Source organism: Ailuropoda melanoleuca, chromosome 16, assembly GCF_002007445.2.
Source record: "Ailuropoda melanoleuca isolate Jingjing chromosome 16, ASM200744v2, whole genome shotgun sequence".
Taxonomy (NCBI): domain Eukaryota; kingdom Metazoa; phylum Chordata; class Mammalia; order Carnivora; family Ursidae; genus Ailuropoda; species Ailuropoda melanoleuca.
This window is the reverse complement of record NC_048233.1, coordinates 2,451,729-2,470,811: the sequence shown is the minus strand read 5'-3', so window position 1 is coordinate 2,470,811 and position 19,083 is coordinate 2,451,729. Positions and strand designations below refer to the sequence as shown.

Sequence of the window (19,083 nt, the reverse complement as noted above, 5' to 3'; positions counted from 1 at the left end):
ATGATTCTTATGGGCCTTAGAATTTTCAGGATAGTAAATGAGCATTGGCTTCAACTTACAGCCGTTAGCTGTGTTAGCCCCTAATAAGAGAATCCGCCTGTATTTTGAAGACAAGCATTGAGTTCTCCTCTCTAGCTATGAAAGTCCAAGATGGTGTCATCTTCCAATAGAAAGGTATTTCATCTACATTGGAAATCTGTTCTTTACTATAGTCACCTTCATTAATGATCTTAGATCTCCCGGATAACTTGCTACAGTTTGTACATCAGCACTTACTGTCTCATCTTGTACTTTTATGTTATGGAGATGACGTCTTCCCTTAAACCTCACGAAGCAACCTCTGCTAGCTTCAGACTTTTCTTCTGCAGCTCCCTCACCTCTCTCAGCCTTCACAGAATTGAAGAGAGTTTGGCCTTGCTCTGGATTAGGCTTTGCCTTAAGGAATGTTGTGGCTGGTTTGGTCATTCCATAGATTGGAGGGTTAGTAAAACTTTCTCTATACGAGTAATAAGGTTGTTTCGCTTTCTTATCATTTGTGTGCTCACTGGAATAGAACTTTTAATTTCCTTCAAGAACTTTTCCTTTGCATTCACAATTTGACTGTTTGGTACAAGAGGCCTGGCTTTCAGCCTCTCTCAACGTTGGACCTGTCTTCCTCACTAAGCTTGATCATTTCTACCTTTGATTTAAAGTGAGAGATATGCGACTCTCACTTGAACATTTAGATAACATTGTAGCATTATTAATTGACCTAATTTCAGTATTGTTGTATCTCAGGGAATAGAGCGGCCCAAGAAGAGAGAGACAGGGGAACAGCCAGTTGGTGGAGCAGGCAGAGCACACACTACAGTTGGCAGATAAGTTTGCTATCTTATAAGGGTGCAGTTTGTGGTTCCCCCAAAAGAATTAGAGTAGTAACATCAAAGATCACTGGTCACATATCACTATAACAAATATAAGAATAATGAAAAAGTTTGAAATATTGGGAGATTAACAGTGTGACAGACATGAAGTGAGAAAATGCTGTTGGAAGTATGGCAACAGATAGACTTGCTTGACACAGGTTGCCACAAAACTTCAATTTGTAAAAAATACAGGGTCTGTGAAGTTCAATAAAACAAGGTATGCCTGCACACACACACATATATATATTGTATTCAATATATATCCTGTTGCTTTTCTTTCTCTGGAGAATGCTGACTAACACACCTATAATAATCATTTATTTCTTCATCACATAGATTGGAGGGTTAGTGTGGTTGGCTTTGCTTTAGTTGTTGACTGGGGTGGCTATGCCCTCATGACTTTCTAGAACCCAACTGGGAGGGAGTAGCTACTCAGAATGTTGTTTTTTTGGCAATGGTGGAAATGTAACCTAACCACGTGTATAATGTGTCTCAGCTTGTGTCTGAATTGCTAACATCCCAATGTCCAAAGCAAGTCACATAACCAAGCTTTCAAAATCAAGGTATGGGCCTTGATTTTGGGCCGCTCTATTCCCTGAGATACAACAATACTAAATGTTCTGTTCTTATGCCAACACTACGCTGAAGTTTTGTAGTAAGTTTTGAAGTCAAGAAGTGTGAAATTTTCAACTTTATTATTTTCTTTCAAGGTAACTTTTCTTATTCTGGCTCCCTCTCATTTTCTCTTATTCAGGCTCCCTCTCGTTTTCATATCAATTTTAGGATCAGCTTGTCAATTTCTGCAAAAAAAAGACAGCTAGGGTGTTTATAGGGATTATATCAAACCTGTGGATCACTTGGGGGAGTATTGTCGTTTTAACAATATTGAAGACTTTCGATCTGTGAACATGATGTTTTGCCATTATTTAAATCTTTATTTTCTTTCAATCTTATAATTTTCAGTATATATGTTATACATTTTTAAATTAAATTTATACCTAGCTATTTCCTTCTTTTTGATGCTATTTTAAATGGAATTGTTTTCTTAATTTCATTTTGGAATGTTCATTCCTCGTGTATGCTCAGAGGGTTCCATTTATACAATGTTCATAAACTGATAGAATGAACCAGTGATTTATTTGGAATATATATATCAAAGGCAAAAACAAAAGAAATGGAAGGGATTAAGTAACAAATTTAGAATGGTAATGACCTATTGTGGGGCACTTTGGACATACAGTTGGATAATTGCACTTACAAAGCTTCTGGATAGTGAGTGTATAGATGTGTGTTCTTGGTTCTGGAATATATATGCATTCCCTTTTTATATACATATATTTCACATTGCTTATTTATCAAATTTAAAGGTTTTTATGTGCAATACAAAGCATTGTGAAATTATCTTTCCTATAATTTGTAAGTGGTCTTTAAATAATTTGTGATCTTGGGGCGCCTGGGTGGCTCGGTTGAGCATCCAGCTCCTGGTTTCAGCTCAGGTCATGATCTCAGAGCCATGAGATCAAGCCCTGCGTCAGTCTCCATGCTTTGTGGGGCGTCTGCTGGAGATTCTCTCTCTCCCTCTGCCCCTCCCCTCCTTGTGCCCGCTCTCTCTCTCTTCTCTTCCCTCTAAAAATAAATAAATAAATCTTTAAAAAAATAAATAATTTCCAATCTTTTGCCAGGTAGGCCCAAAGTGCCTTCTTACCATGGGTATTAAAGTCCTTCTACTATTTAAAGTGCGAGTTAGTTGAATACCTATATTGATAAAAATGAATTTGACCATTATGCTGTATTTATTCAGTTGCATCTATATTGTAGATGTAAATGTGAAACGTGTAATTTAGTAAAAGATTTAGAAGAAAAGGATATTTCCATGACCTTGTGGTAGACAAAATTTTCTTATCCAGTGTACAAAAAGCTCTGAACATAAAAGAAGTAGAAATGAAAAAACTAGTTAGCTAAACCCCATTAAAATTAAAAACTCCTAGTTTTTCTGTAACTTAAAAAATTAAAATGTGGATGGACTTTGAAGGTATTATGCCAAGTGAAATAAGTTAGAGAAAGACAAATACTGTATGATCTTACTTATATGTGGAATCAAAAACAAAACAACAAAAACAAACTCATAGAAAAAAGAGATCAGTCTTGTTATCAGAGGTAGGGGGTGGGTCAAATAGGACTTGGAGGGAGGTGGTCAAAAAGTACAGGCTTCCAGTTATAAGTAGTAGGGATATAATATGCACAGCATGATGACTGTAACTCACGGTGCTCTACGATATATAGGAATGTTGGGGCACCTGGGTGGCTCAGTCATTGAGCGTCTGCCTTTGGCTCAGGGTGTGATCCCAGCATTCTGGGATCGAGCCCCGCATCGGACTCCTCCACTGGGAGACTGCTTCTTCCTCCCCCACTTCCCGTGCTTGTGTTCCCTCTCTTGCTGGCTGTCGAACAAAGAAATGAAATCTTTAAGAAAAAAAAAAAAAAGAATGTTATTAAGAGAGCAAATCCTAAGATTTGCCATGACAAGGAGGAAATCTGTTTTTTCTTCGTTCTTTTTATTGTATTTATATGAGAAGATGCATGTTAGCTGACCCTTTCGTGGTAATCATTTCACAAATATGTAAATCCAGCTACTATGCTGTACACCTTAAAATTACACAGTGATGTATGTCAGTTATTTCTCAGTAAAACTGGAAAAAAGTTTTTTCTTTAATTGTTTTTATCAAAAGTGCCTTCAGTAAATTTTACTATTTTCACACAGTGGAATTCCATACAGTGAAGAGAATTACAGAGCTATAATTATACCCAGTAACATGGACGGGTCTCACAGACGTAATACTGAGTGAAGAAAGTCTGTACTTAAAATTATATACTATGTAATTCCATTTGTACAAAGTTAGAACAAATAGGCAAAACTAATGTAGAATGCTAGAATAATGGTTACTCTCCATTTGGGAAGGGGTATTGAGATGTGTTTCTGGGGGACTGTTAATGTTTTGTTTATTGGTCTGTGTTCTCATTACATAGGTGTGTTCAACTTGGAGAAAATTCTTCAAGTTGCACACTTACATTTGTGTATTTTTCTGTATTTATTTTGTATTTCCATAAAACATTTACCAAAAATTTTAGATGCATAAGGGTATATATAAAGTGGGCTTCCTTTTTGTATAGAAAAAGGAGGAGTAAGTTGTTTATACAGGGTTGCTTATGTAGATATAAAATATCTAAGTTATATATGAAACTGATACCATACCTTGCTTGGGGTAGTGAAAGGTTGGGAGGGAGATTTTTTGAGATTTGTTCAAGATGAGTTATAAAAGATGGACCTATCCCACACTTTATTAGAGCTTCTATAAGTGGTGCTGTCCATAACCGATTTTGTGTTATAAGAACATATTTTGCTATGTCATTTCAGTTCATAAGATTTTACATGAATTAAACTGATTAAAGTGAAACATCCTTATTTGCAGTTTTCAAAGGGTGGATAGTGATATATGTTCACGTAAAGCTTTGTAAATATTTGAATACATACCCAAGGAGAGCTGCATAATAATATATATTCTCACAGCAGTGTTCTCACAGCTATTAGCTGAGAACATTAACTTGATCACTTCTGAAGATACACAAAGTAAGCTGATTCAGGTGCCAAAACACTAAAAGTATCTGTTCATTATCAGTGTTCAGCAGCTGTTACCAATCAACATGGAAACTTTGGTTAGGTCTGAGGCACTAATATCCTGGGGTCTGTTAAAAACTCTGATTTGTTATACTGCAGTTTTGTCTCTAAACTGTTCTTGGTTTTAGTATCACACAAATTGGTTTTATGTAGAAGTCAGTGAATGGCAAGTCCCGCACCTCTTCCTCTGAAAAGGTTTGTAGTCACCAAAATTATTTCTTGGCAAGCAGCAACCTGACATAAACTCTTGTGATTGGTGTAGTTGGCTGGTTGAATACCTGGTTCAGGTTGGTTTTGGTATTAACACATATATTTTTGCTTCAGAATTAAAATGAACATGTTTATTTAAGTAATTCTGATTTGGACACCACCCAGAGTGAGTGGAAGTGACTAATGAAGTACCTACTGTGTTCTCTTAGTTCCTTGTATTGTAGAATTCTGTCTTCTTTCCCACAGGATTTTTTTCAAGTCTTTTTAAAGCATTCGCTGTCCTCTCGATGGTCGTGTATTTTTCTTTTTTCTTTCTGCCTTCCTTGAGAAAACTCTTCCTACCTGGCTTTAGAGCAAGAAACTGTCTGATTGAATTCTAGCCATTTTCTCCAAAAGAAATTCTTTTTAACAGTATAAACAGAAAAATCTTTGGATGAATAAAAATGACTTATTTGTGTTTATACTGGGTGTTATTAGTCAAGTTTATGTATTTATTTCCTAAAATCCTTCTAGAAATATTTACTATGATTTTGTTCCTTATATTTTTATCTGTGTTTTATTGTTATTTCCATGGAAGTTTGTGGGCCATTTCCAGATAAATTCTCTAAAAGGGACAGACTGGCAAAGTGTGACTTCTTGAACTGATGTACTTGTATTTATCAAAAAGAAAATTAAGTTCTTTTTGGCATAATGTGAGAAGAATTATAGTGGAGGGAAGACCAGAGATTTATTTATCTGTTATATTGTCTTAATATATGTGTTTGAACCAGCAAGAGTACAGGATTTTTGCTATATGTGTATGTTTTTAATCTTATGGACCCAGGAATTCCCCATTACTTCGCTCCACTCCTTTAATTGATCAGAATGCTCAGTTTTTCTCTTTTCCATACTTATCATAGGTGGAGGAATTACTGATGGCCATGGAGAAAGTGAAACAAGAACTGGAGTCAATGAAAGCAAAGCTGTCCTCTACTCAACAGTCTCTGGCAGAAAAGGAAACTCATTTGACCAATCTTCGGGCAGAAAGAAGGAAACACTTAGAGGAAGTTCTGGAGATGAAGTAAGTGTTTATAATCTTATTTTTCAGGCATGTGCTTAGTAGAAAACCTTTTTCTCATTGCTTTCATCATCTGGCTCAATTTATTAACCCTAACACATTTAGCTTAATTTTAATGCAAACTTGTATTTCTCACTTCCTAGAACAAATTTGGAACAAATTCTGGTCATATAGAATTATTTTTGCCTCTTCATTGAATTTTAAACTCCTCTAGAGAGAGAGAAAGTGAGAGAGTGTGTGTATGTAGGTGTGTGTATATAACAGTATCCAGTTGCATCTCTGAAATTTCTAAAATCTTATGGAAAGTTAGCCATATTGCTGAGCTTACTGAGGAACATGACTGTTGGTCCTGAGTTCATATGATAGCCAGGTACTTTTTAAAAAACATTTTTTATTGTAAACACTTCCAAAGGTATGCAAAAGTTAGAGAATAGTATAATGAGCCCTACATATGTATCCCCCATAATTAACCATTAACGTTTTGTTACACTGTTCAGTCAATTTTTACAAAATTGTCAATTTTAGTAGAACCTTGCCATACATCATTTTCCTACTAGTCCCACATCCTGTGGCTTCCTGAGATAATTTGTTGAGGTATGTGCACATCTGCTAGTCCGTAATAGATACTTCTTTTTCTTCATTGTGGCACCATGCTCAACCCTCACCCCTTCATAATTTCCCTGCTCCCAGGTTTTATGAAGACAAATTTATCCCGGGATAGCTCAGCAACCTTCTTTACCTTAGCAGTTGTCTGTATTTTTGTTGTCTTTTCTTCTGTTTCAGAAAAGATACTCTCTCCATCATAAGGCTAGCTTCTGATCTCTATCACAGATTTTAAGCACAAGTCCCCTCCTCTGCAGTCTTCATCTGTTAGTTTTCTCTCACATAATCTGTGCTCACTTTCTAGTAGTTTCTTCTCTGCATAAATACAGAGTCTTTCTGATCTACAATAAACAGATTTCTCAGCCTAGCTAGTGCTTTAGGCTAACATCACCTCTTCTTTTCTGCTACTTTGAAATATCAGTAAAGGTTGACTACCCAAATTACAGACTAGAAGATGATCTTGCCATGATACCTTAGTGTGAGTTTTCATGGCATATGTGATATCCTGACAGCAATCTAAGCGTTGAAGAAGCAATTGTTGGGGTGTCACCTGCATGTATAGGTTATTAGGCCACAGTGCAAGGTTAAAAGATCTCATCTTTTAGAAAAGCATTACAGATGATCTACTCTTGGAAGTGATGAGTACTTGAAGCCAGAAATAAATTTGTACACTGGGAGAATAGGGAGAGGTTAGTGTTCTGAGTATCATCAAGAGGATAAAGTTTGTTAATATGCTGCTTAGGGAGCAGTTAATGTAAGACAAGTTTTTTGTCACTAGTGGTTGAAATTGAAAGCTTGATATTTTGGAGATGGAGTAGTAGAGGTAACTTTTGACTGATAAAACAAAGTTATTTGAATGGAAGAGGTCTGGGAACCATTCCTCAAACATGGTAGGGGATAGAGTTGAGAAGCAACTTAAATCAGAGCCCAAAGGATTTAAGAAAATGGAAGGAGGATGGATATAACGTTGTGGAAAACAAAGTATCTCATGTGATGTCCTGAAGCAGAAACAGGCCTCACTAAAGTAACAGTAGATATGTTTTGTTTTGTTTGCTCCACGCACCGATATCTTGATTTTTACCTAGCAGATCTTTCCTACTAAGTGCAGATATGTGCTTATAGCAAAATAGTGTACTTGTGTGGGAATTTTCTTTTATCATTAGGAATTTTGAAAAGATATGGAAGAAGTTTTAAAGGAATGCTTGACTTCAAGCCATAAAAAGGGAGTTGTGTGTAATTTTTTTTTTCTTTTTCGATACCACAGTGCTACACTCTGTTGTGGACTTCCCTTTCCAAACCAAGTCAGAGATTACATTTCTGAAAACTACTATGATTAGCAAAACTATTTTTGGTAACATCAGGCACTCACACAATAAGTCATGGGATAAATGATTAAAGTATGGAGAAAAATTTTTAAGTAGTATAGAAATTTAGTAAGACAAACATTAAATGAAAGTTCTAGAAATAAAGTGCTAAAACCTGACTCTGATAGATGACCTGTCTCTTAAATCACCTTCTTAAGTCACTCAGAATATATTCTATGGCACCGTGATGTTCTTAGTTTTTTCATGAGTTTGTGTTGTGCAGATTTGCCAACATAAAGTTTTGTTGTTGTTGTTTTTATGTTTCGGTCTATGGTTTATGCCTTTTTTAATTATGTACAGTTAGCCAACATATAGTACATCATTAGTTTTTGCTATAGTGTTCCCAACATAAAGTTTTAAAAGTAGTCCTTGCTTTAGTTTCCACTTAATTTTCCCCTTGTTGCTGTCTTTCAGTTTCACATGTAAAATGGTCATTTAATACCTTCCTTTTAATAAGTTATCTCAGCACTTTAGACATAATCCTCTATCCAGATATTCTGTTGAGAGCGTGGTGGTTCTTTAATTGACCCACCCTCTTTGCACTGCCCCGTAGGCCAACCCACATGGCACTTAAGTCTATGAAGCAACTGTCCTTTCCTCTTAGAACAGTGTATTGAATTCCCTATTTTCTAAAAAAATGTAGATTTCCAATATATGGCATACAAATAAAAAATAATAACTGATAAAACCTCAGTTGAAAACTATAACCTAAGCCTAATTATACACAAAGCGCTGTGAATGACATATTGTGGGTTCTAATACAATGAGCTTTCAATTTCTTTTCACTATGAAGCTGAACAAGGGAATAGCCTTTCTTCTGCTACATTCTGGAGTCCTCTCCATATGTGGAGTAAGTTCTGCTAATCGTCTGTCCTCAGTTGGGGGTGTCTCAGTTTCTACAACTTTGCTCAGAATTTACTTCATTCTTTTGTTAATTTGTAAGGAGTTTACTCCCTCCAACTAGTTCTGATATCTGCCTCTAATTACTTATGGCAACTAGTAAGAACATACTTCCTGGAATAAAAGAGCCTGAATCTGAACTTATTAGCTCTATGACTTCAGCAAGTTCTTTAACCTCTCTCTCCTCAGTCTGCTCATTTTTAGAATAGCAATAATAATTGTTCCCACTTCATAGAATTTTCATGACACTAAAATAAATTAAAATGGAGAAAGGTAATATTTTTCCTATGAATATTGACTGTGACAACCAGATTCTTCACTCTAATCATGGCAGGACCCACCATATTTTAAATGTTTACATTGTTTAATTATGCATAATTGAATAAGTAAGACAAATTGTTCATTATAATCAGAGAACTTGAAATGTAGAAGAAATATGAGAGGAATGCAGTGTGCAAGAGACTGAAACATGTATATAAGTGAGTCTGAATCTAGAATAAGAATGTCTCTCCTGAGGAAAAGGCAGAGCTGACCTATACATCTAAAAAACATAGAAATTTTTTTAGCAGACCAGTGGAATAGTCTAGTTTTCTGCAATAATCTTGACCATGTCAGACCAAAAGGAATGACCTAATCATTCTTCTCCAACCCTAACATTTGTAATAGTAATTTCTGAGCATCTGTTTCAAACAAATGGTGGCCCTGAGCTTGAAGACATGTGGCACTGTTCACTTGGTAGCATGCCAGTGAGTTAGTAGAAACATTTGAGTTGGTTAGCCAGCCTCGAAGGAACATTTTTATTGGCAGATCCCACATTGGTTCTTCTTTTCCTTATGCGGGGGTTTTGTTAGCCATTATTTTTTTATTCCATTTTTATATTGGTCTCTTTCCCTAGGAAAGAAAGGATGAATTGGAGAAGGGGACAAAATAATAAAATAACAGTAATAATAACCATAATAAATTTTAAGTATCAGTTCAGGTCATGGGTTTGAATAGTACAATTTCTAGATGAGCTGGTTCATTTTTTCATGTTTAATAAAAATTTTTATGAAACTATGAATTTGACTACCCTGAGAACAGGTTTGTTTGGGGAAGTGGTAGAAAAGCTCTTTCGTTTCTTTGAGATTCCAGAGCTGTTTGATAAGTAGCATTCCATTAGTAAAGTTGGCAGAGAAATTCAAACCTCTGTGGGCTTAATTATATACTCTTGAGGTGCCTTTTGGCTAAAGAAAGCTCTAACCTCCCACAACAGAAAAGTAAATTTTCATATGTACCTAGGAAGAATCCAATAATATAATCTAAATTTTGACATTTAAAGAATCTTTTAAGAGAGAAAAATAGAATATTTTTAGAATATGAATAGAATTAATATGTTTAGAATTAAGAAAGCTATTGAAAATGGTTACTTGAAAAAGTTCAGACTATTTGGGGATAGTGTAGGTTAGGTGTCAATCTATTACACCTCAAATAATTAGAGTGAGTCTGTATTTTTTTTAAGATTTATTTATTTGAGAGAGAGAGAAAACACAAGAGAGGGAGAGAGAGCAAGCATGAATGGGGGGAGGGGCAAAGGGAGAAGCAGGCTCCCCACTGAGCAGGGAGCCCAATGCTGAGATGGATCCCAGAGTCCTGGGATCATGACCTGAGCTAAAGGCAGACACTTAACCAACTGAGCCACCCAGGTGCCTGAGAGTCTGTTTTTTATTTTTTTTTATTTTTATTTTTATTTTTTTCTTCTTGCTCATCTTTTTGCTTCTTTGTTTTTTATTTTTTATTATTATTTTTTTAATGATTTTTTAAATTATATTATGTTAATCACCATACAGTACATCCCCGGATTCCGATGTAAAGTTCGACGCTTCATTAGTTGCGTTTAACACCCAGTGCACCATGCAATACGTGCCCTCCTTACTACCCATCACCAGTCTATCCCATTCCCCCACCCCCTCCCCTCTGAAGTCTTCAGTTTGTTTCTCATAGTCCATAGTCTGAGAGTCTGTATTTTAAATTATTTTATCTTCTGATATCCTGTAGTATTTCATTTTCAAATTTATTGTAAAGTTGCTGACATTAAAGAAAAGAAATCCCAAGTGGGGATTTATGACAGTCTTTCAAATTAACCACAAAATTGAAAAGTTATGCAAATGTATCATAGGAACAATTATACTCTAGTAACAAATTGAAGTGTTTTCTAAGTTACATAAGAGCATGTATGCTTTTTGCAAAGCCACATTTATTTATACCTCCATCAAATACCTTTATTGGAGGCAGTAGATGTATGGTAAAGGACTTGTAGTGAAGTTGGAAGCATTTTTCACGCTGACTTGAAATACTGAAGTTTAAATATTTTGTAGGAAATCACATATATTAATATAAAAATTTCTTATACTTGAAAAAGAAAACAAAGTATGCTGTATAGCATAACTATAAACAACACTGCTGGGACTGATCCTTGTTAAAATGATAAAGCAGCGTTTGTCTCTATAATCAACTATCCCTTGGGACTTTGGGTCTTCCTCTCTAGTCTTGATTGACTCCTTAATTCTGTCCCTTTTTTCTACCCTTATCTCCACCTCACTTATGTACCCACCTTATAGAATGTGTGATCTTAACTGTTCATAGCATCTTTTCTCATTAGACTAATAGTTTACTTGAGGCTCTGAGTTATTATAGAATAGTGGAAGAAATGGCTTAGTTAAATATAGTAATTGTTAGAATTTTTTACCTCTTTTGCTCCTAAACTTTGACCATGATGCTCAGCTTTTCACAAGATAAGGCATGTGTACTATAAATGTTTTTCTCAAATCTTTTTATTTTCTTGCGACCTGAATTGGAATCAATTACAAATAACCCCAAATATCCCATGCCTTTCTCCTCCCTTAAAAACCTTAATCCACATTTTAGCCATTTCAAGCCACATATAATTTCCAAATAGAAGAAACCATATTCTTCAAAAATCATGCTTCTTAATCATCTTTTATGTAAAGAGCCTCAAATGGCTGGAATAATCTCTAAGTAGCAAGTAAAGCATTGAGCTTTTCAGATAAAGACCCCCGAAGTACCTTTCTTTTTCAGCTTTTACAGTGCTTTCTCTGCCCCATCAATATATATAGTTTCTGTGTAAGAGTGTCCCCATGTGTGCAGGGGTAAAATTAAGAATATAGGTCATCTTCTTTTTCCCAAAGGACAAAGATTATTATCCTACTTCTTTTCATTTTCTCCTCTACTGGAGGTGTGGGGTCAATCCTGGTCCCTTCTGTTAAATATAAATGCATCAGTTAAAGGACTAACTCTTGCAGGTAGGTAAGCCTTAACCTAATTGCAATACCCATTTTGAGAAAATCTGTTGTATGATATACCAGTATGAGAGTTTTTTTCATTTGAGAGTTAAAAACAAAACAGACTTTTCCTTTCAGGACCTTTCTTTACAGTGCCCTCAGAAGGTACCTTATAGGTAGTTAGTCATTCTGTAAATGGGTAAAATTTCCATTGAGCTTTGGATGTGGATGGTAGTAATCCATCCATATAATCGTAAGATTTTCCTATCAGAGGATCCAATTATGAGTATTACAAGCATCAGAGATGCTCGGTGTAGCAAAGAATGTGTTTACATTTGAGCCAGTTTGCTTACATATAAAACAGGTATAAAAATATTTAGAACCACCTCATGATATTGTTGTGAGGATCAAATGAGGTAAAGAAACACTTTGAAATTAATGAAGCTGAATATTTGCAAAGCAAGATATTCAGAATTGAAGATCCAGTCTGCACTTAACTTCTTAGGTCTGCAGTTTTCTTACTCTGAAATGAAAGGGTTTCTTAAATCCCCATTGTTTAAAAATTACGGAGTTTTTTAAGTGACCTTCTGAGGTCTGTTGATTCTGTCATTGTAAACTCTCTGAGTAAATCTGGGAAATAACTTATGTATAAACAGTATACTGAAAAGAAGTTAGGGGCCAGATGTCCATGAATTCTTAACAGAGGACTAGGTGGCACATTCATTGGATGAGACTACCCCGTGTTTACCAGAGGTTAACTACTACAGGGATGCAAGTGGAATTGTGATACTAACGGAAAAGCAGTGCTGGGGAATTTAGAGTTCTAGTCCAGTCCACAGTGGCAAAATGCTTGTATAAACTTCTGGCATCTTGCTGAAGTAACAGAAAGCTAGGTTTTAAGAATAGGGATCATGACCTATAATAAAGCCTACTGTAGACCCAGACAAAAAAAACTTAAAGTTCTAAGAAAGTCTGCAGGGAAGATTGAATTTGGAGGATGAGTGTTACCAAGATAGAGAGATCTGGGAAATACCCTGAGCTTTTAGCAGATTAGCCTAAAAAAAGGATAAATTCAACACTACAGAAGTACAAGGAGGTCAGCTATTAACTAAATTACCTATCAGAATAAAAAGTATTGCTCTTCCGAAGAACATAACAGAACCCAGAGTCTTTACAATATATCAACTACAGTGTCCTATATTGGGTTTCAAAATTTGCCAGACATGCAAAGAAACAGTAACATATGACTAATAATGAAGAAAAGCGTGTGGTAGATATCAACTCCAAGAAGTCCTATGTATCATATTTAAAAGATAAAGACTTTAAAGTCACTCTTGTAAATATGCTTCAGGGACTTAAAGGAAAATGCCATATTAATGATATAGGAAATCTTAGCTACCTAAGGAAAACCATTAAGAAATGGAAATTTAGAAACTGAAATATGATGAAAAGTTCACTGAATGGTCTTAATAATAGATTAAACTGTCAAAAGAAAGAGTCCATAAATTTAAAAAGAGATCAGTAGATACCAATGTGAAGAATAGGGAGAATGAGGAGTACTACAAAGTGAATGGAGCCGTAGTGGTATGTTGGTTAATAGCAAATACACTAACATACAGGTAACCGGAACACAAAAAGGATAAAACAATAAGAAAAGGGCAGGAAAAAAATTTGAAAATATAATAGCTGAAATATTTCTCTAATTTGATTCCAAATACATAGATTTAAGGAGGTCTATAGGAAATCTGTGTATCTCCTTCTCAATTTTTTTGTAAACCTAAAATTGCTCTAAAAAAAATCCTTAAAAAAATGTATTTACAAATCCCAGAAACTTAGTGAATCCTAGCAGGATAAATCCAAAGAAAACCACATCTGTTGACATTCTAATTCAATTACTGGGAACAAAACATAAGGAGAAAAACAAAAGCAGCGAGAGAAAAAGACACACTACATAAAGGGAAAATATGATAACTGGGGGCGCCTGGATGGCACAGTCTTTAAGCGTCTGCCTTTGGCTCAGGGCGTGATCCCAGAGTCCTGGGATCGAGCCCCACATCAGGCTCCTCTGCTGGGAGCCTGCTTCTTCCTTTCCCACTCCCCCTGCCTGTGTTCCCTCTCTCACTGGCTGTTTCTCTTTCTGTCAAAAAAATAAATAAAATCTTTAAAAAAATATGATAACTGAATTCTTATAAAAAACATTGGTTATCAGAAGAAAATGGAACTTCTTTTAAAGTACTGGGGAAAAAAATTGTTAGACTAGAATTCTATGACCAAATAAAAGACTGTTAAAAAACTAGGGTTGGGGCGCCTGGGTGGCACAGCGGTTGAGCGCCTGCCTTCGGCTCAGGGCTTGATTGATCCCGGCGTTATGGGATCGAGCCCAACATCAGGCTCCTCAGCTATGAGCCTGCTTCTTCCTCTCCCACTCCCCCTGCTTGTGTTCCCTCTCTCGCTGGCTGTCTCTCTCTCTCAATAAATAAATAAAATCTTTAAAAAAAAAAAAAAACTAGGGTTAAATATGGACATTTTCAGTTAAACGTGAAAAGGCTTTGTTTCTAGAAAAAACTGCTCCATAAGAAATGTGAATGGATGTTCTTCTAGCTGAGAGGAAATGAAACTGGATGGGAGCATGAATCTGTAGGAAAGAATAAAGAACATCAGACCTGGCAAATTAGTTGTCATATATAGAAAACTTGTTTTTTTCTTCACATACTCTCCTTAAAAGACAACTGACTATTTAAAGCAAAAAACAGCATTGTTTGGTGGAGTTCATAATGTATAAAAAAGTGAATATGCCAACAATAGCACAAGAGGTGGGGGTGTAGCTCTATATTGTTTTAAGGTTGTTGTCTTTGTGAAATAAAAAGTGGGAAGAATCAGTTATGAAGTTTTATAATTTCTAATCTTAATGGACTGTGGTAAGTTAAGGATGCATATTGTTAGCTGTAGAACAACCGCCAAAAAGTTAACCACCAAAAAACAAAAATAGAAAACAGACAACCCCCCCGAAAATCCAGTAGAGAAAATAAAACAGAATACTAAAAATTATTTCACTGGGGCGCCTGGGTGGCTCAGTCGTTAAGTGTCTGTCTGCCTTTGGCTCAGGGCGTAATCCCAGGGTGCTAGGATCCCAGGGTCGTTGGGCTCCCTGCTCTGCTGGGAGCCTGCTTCTTCCTATCCCACTCCCCCGCTTGTGTTCCCTCTCTCGCTGGCTGTCTCTCTCTCTGTCAAATAAATAAATAAAAATCTTAAAAAAATAAAAATAAAAAATAAAAAAATAAAAATCAGAAGAAAAAGGACAGGAAAAGGAACAACAGAGGAACAAAGAATGGAAGGGATAAATGGATGATAGAAATTCAGCATATCAATACTTACATCAAAGTCAAATGGACTTAAACACTCCAATTAAAGGACAGAGATTATCAGAATGGATTTAGAAAAAGAAGCAATGTTGTCTATAACACACAGACTGTAATAAACACAAATATGTTGAAATTAAAGAATGGAAAAAGATGGTCTTTTAAACAGTAATCATAAAAAACCTGGTAAGGCTATTTTAATATCAGATGAAGGAGACTTCCAGTGAGTCTTTCTGAATTAAAGAAGGGTATATCATAATGATAGAGGAGACAATACGTCAGAAAGACATAACAGTTCTTTGTAATGTATGTACCCAAAAACAGAGCTTCAAAATTCCCGAAGGGCAAACTGAAAGAACTAAAGTGGAAAGCAGACAAATCCGTAGTCATCAGTCATCACTGGAGAGTATAACCCCTGTTTTTCAGAAATTGATAGAGTAAGTGACAAAAAAACAAGCAGTAAAAATACAGAATATTTGAGACTATCAACTTGACCTATTTAATATTTATAGAATAGTACACCAACAACTGAAGGATATATATGTTTTGTGAGTATGTATGGAATATTCACCAATGTAGACCATATGCTGGGCCATAAAAATAAATCTTAATAAATTTCAGAATTGTTCTCTGACCACAGTGTATTAAGTTAGAAGTTAATAAGATATTCGGAAAAGCCCCCAAATGTTCAGAAATTAAATAATACAGTTCTGAATACCATGGCTCAGAGAAGTCATAAGGAATATGAGAAGTCATTTTGAACTTACAAAAATGAAATACAATTTTATACATTTGTTAAATTTTGTGTTATACAGTTCAACTAGGGCTTATACCTTTGAATGCCTATATTAGAAAAGAAGAAAGTTTAGGGGCGCCTGGGTGGCACAGCGGTTAAGCGTCTGCCTTCAGCTCAGGGCGTGATCCCGGCGTTATGGGATCGAGCCCCACATCAGGCTCTTCTGCTATGAGCCTGCTTCTTCCTCTCCCACTCCCCCTGCTTGTGTTCCCTCTCTGGCTGGCTGTCTCTATCTCTGTCGAATAAATAAATAAAATCTTTAAAAAAAAAAAAAAAATTAAAAAAGAAAAGAAGAAAGTTTAAATTCATTTATCTGAGTTCTGCACTACGAAACCAGAAAAAGAAAGAGCAAAGTAAATAGAAAGAAGGAAATAATAAAGATAAAAGCAAAAATCAAGGAAATAGAAAACAGCATAGAAAATTCACAAAGTCAACTATGGTTTGTCAGAGAATTAATAAAATTGATAGGCCCCTAGCAATCCAAGGAAGAAGGAAGACACATGAATTAATGATTTTTGGAATGAAAGAGGGGAAGAGGGGATATCACTCAAGATTCTAAGGGCATTTGAAAAGATACTATGAATATTTTGAATAAGTTTATACTAATAAATTTGATAACCTAGTTGTAATAGACAAATCCCTTGAAAAACACAGTTTATTAAAACTGGCTCAAAATCAGGAATATAAAATTGACCAGCCTGTCCATTAAAGATACTGAATTTGTAATCAAAAACATTTGCACAAAGAAAATGCCAGGCCCAGACGGCTTCACTGGTGAATTAAACTGAACATTGAAGTAAGAAATAATAACAATCTTATAGAAACTCTTTCAGAAAATAGGGAAGGAAGTACTTAATTCATCTTATGAGATCAGAATTAGCCTTACAGCCAAATCTGGGAAAGACGTACAAAAGGAGAATATTACAGGTCAATCTACCTCATGAGCATGGACGTAAAAGTCCCCAACAGAGTCTTAGCAAATTGAATCTAACAGAAGGAGAAAGCTAATGTATTAACAACCAAGTTAGGCTTATTTCTGTAATGTAAGGATTGTTCAATATTTGAAAATGAATTAAGTTCACTACATTAAGAGAATAAAAAAATGTTAAAATTATCAGTACATTGAGAAAAACCTTTTGACAAAAGGTAATACCATTTATGATAAAAACTCTTAGCTGACTAGCAGTAGAAAACAGTTTCTTCAACTCAGTTAAGGGCACATGTGACAGATTTACAGCTAATGTCACACCTAATGATAAAGATTGAACACTTTTCCCTCTGAGATTGCAAAGGATATAAAGATGTCTACTTTTATCTCTCTGTTCTTAATTATATTGGAGATCCTAGTTAGTAGTACGTCAAGAAAAGAAATAATAAAATTCAAAAGGAGGTAGTACAGTTTTCTTTATACACAGACAACATGATCATCTAAGCAGGGCAATATATAAAAATCAGTTGTATTTCCATATACTAGCAGCAAACAAATGGATACTAATATTTTAGAAAATATTATTTACAATAGCATCAAAATGCGTAAAGTATTTTAGAATAAAATTAACAAAAAATATACAAGATCTCTACACTGAAAACTACCGAACATTACTGAGAAAATTTTAAAAACATCTAAATAAACAGAGGTATATCTCGGTAATGATTTGGATAAGGAATCTTTGAGATGCCATTTCCCCCACATCGATTTATATTTGCACCTCAATCACAGCCAGAACAACAAGGGGCATTTCGTATAGAAACTGACAATTGGAATCTAAAATTTATATGGGTTTGCAGTGGCTATACCAGAGCTAAACCAATTTTGAAAAGAACAGAGTTGGAAGACTTGCACTACCTAATTTGAACTCTTGCTATAAAATGACAGTAATAAAAAAATATAGTATTGGCATGAAGACTGGCATATAAAATAATGGAACAGAATAAAGAGTATAGAAATAGACCTACATATGTATGGCCAAAGGCACCAAAAGAGAACAGACATCTTTTCAATAATTGATGGAGATACAACTAGATGTTTATAGGGTCAAGGTGAAGTAAAACCTCATACCATATGCAGAAATTAATTCAAAATGGATCGTAAACCTAAACATAAAAGGTAAAACCATAATCTTCTGGAGAAAAACAGGAAACTTTGGAGTATGCAAAGATTTCTTAGTATACAAAATATACTAACTATAAAAGAAAAAATTAACTGGATTTGACTAAAATTAAAAACTATTCTTCAAAAGATACCTTTAAGAAAATGAAAATAATTGAATGTTAAAGGTAAAAGGTATCTATGTGAAAAGTATTTTGTACAGAACTTTTTTAAATTTTTTAAATTTTTATNTTTTTATTATATTATGTTAGTCACCGTACAGTACATCCTTAGTTATTGACGTAATGTTCCGTGATTCATTATTCGCATATAACACTCAGTGTACCAGGCAATATGTGCCCTCCTTAATACCCATCACCGGCCTATCCCAATCCCCCACCCCCCTCCCCTCTGAAACCCCCAGTTTGTTTCCCAGAGTGCACAGTCTCTCATGGTTCATTCCCCCTTCTGTTTACCCCCCCTTCATTCTTCCCTTCCTTCACCTACCGATCTTCCTACTTCTTATGTTCTATAAATGAGTGAAACCAAATGATAATTGTCCTTCTCTGCTTGACTTATTTTGCTTAGCATTATCTCCTCCAGTCCCGTCCATGTTGCAGCAAATGTTGAGAAATCGTTCTTTTTTTTTTTAAATTTTTTTTTATTATATTATGTTAGTCACCATACAGTACATCCCTGGTTTCTGATGTAAAGTTCGATGATTCATTAGTTGCATATAACACCCAGTGCNTTCATTAGTTGCGTATAACACCCAGTGCACCATGCAATACGTGCCCTCCTTACTACCCATCACCAGCCTATCCCATCCCCCCACCCCCAACCCCT

At 35.3% G+C, this 19,083-nt stretch overlaps 1 protein-coding gene across 12 annotated transcripts in view; it reads left to right on the top strand.

Annotated features, from left to right (window-relative positions):
- The window catches only part of ERC1 (ELKS/RAB6-interacting/CAST family member 1), a 536,559-nt gene that overhangs the window by 282,965 nt on the left and 234,511 nt on the right, over positions 1–19,083 (top strand). For all 12 annotated transcript variants that reach the window (XM_019793501.2, XM_034645665.1, XM_002914100.4 and 9 more), the window contains one exon: positions 5,691–5,851. In XM_019793501.2, the coding sequence (XP_019649060.1) occupies positions 5,691–5,851 (161 nt within the window). The remainder of the gene's footprint in view (positions 1–5,690; positions 5,852–19,083) is intronic.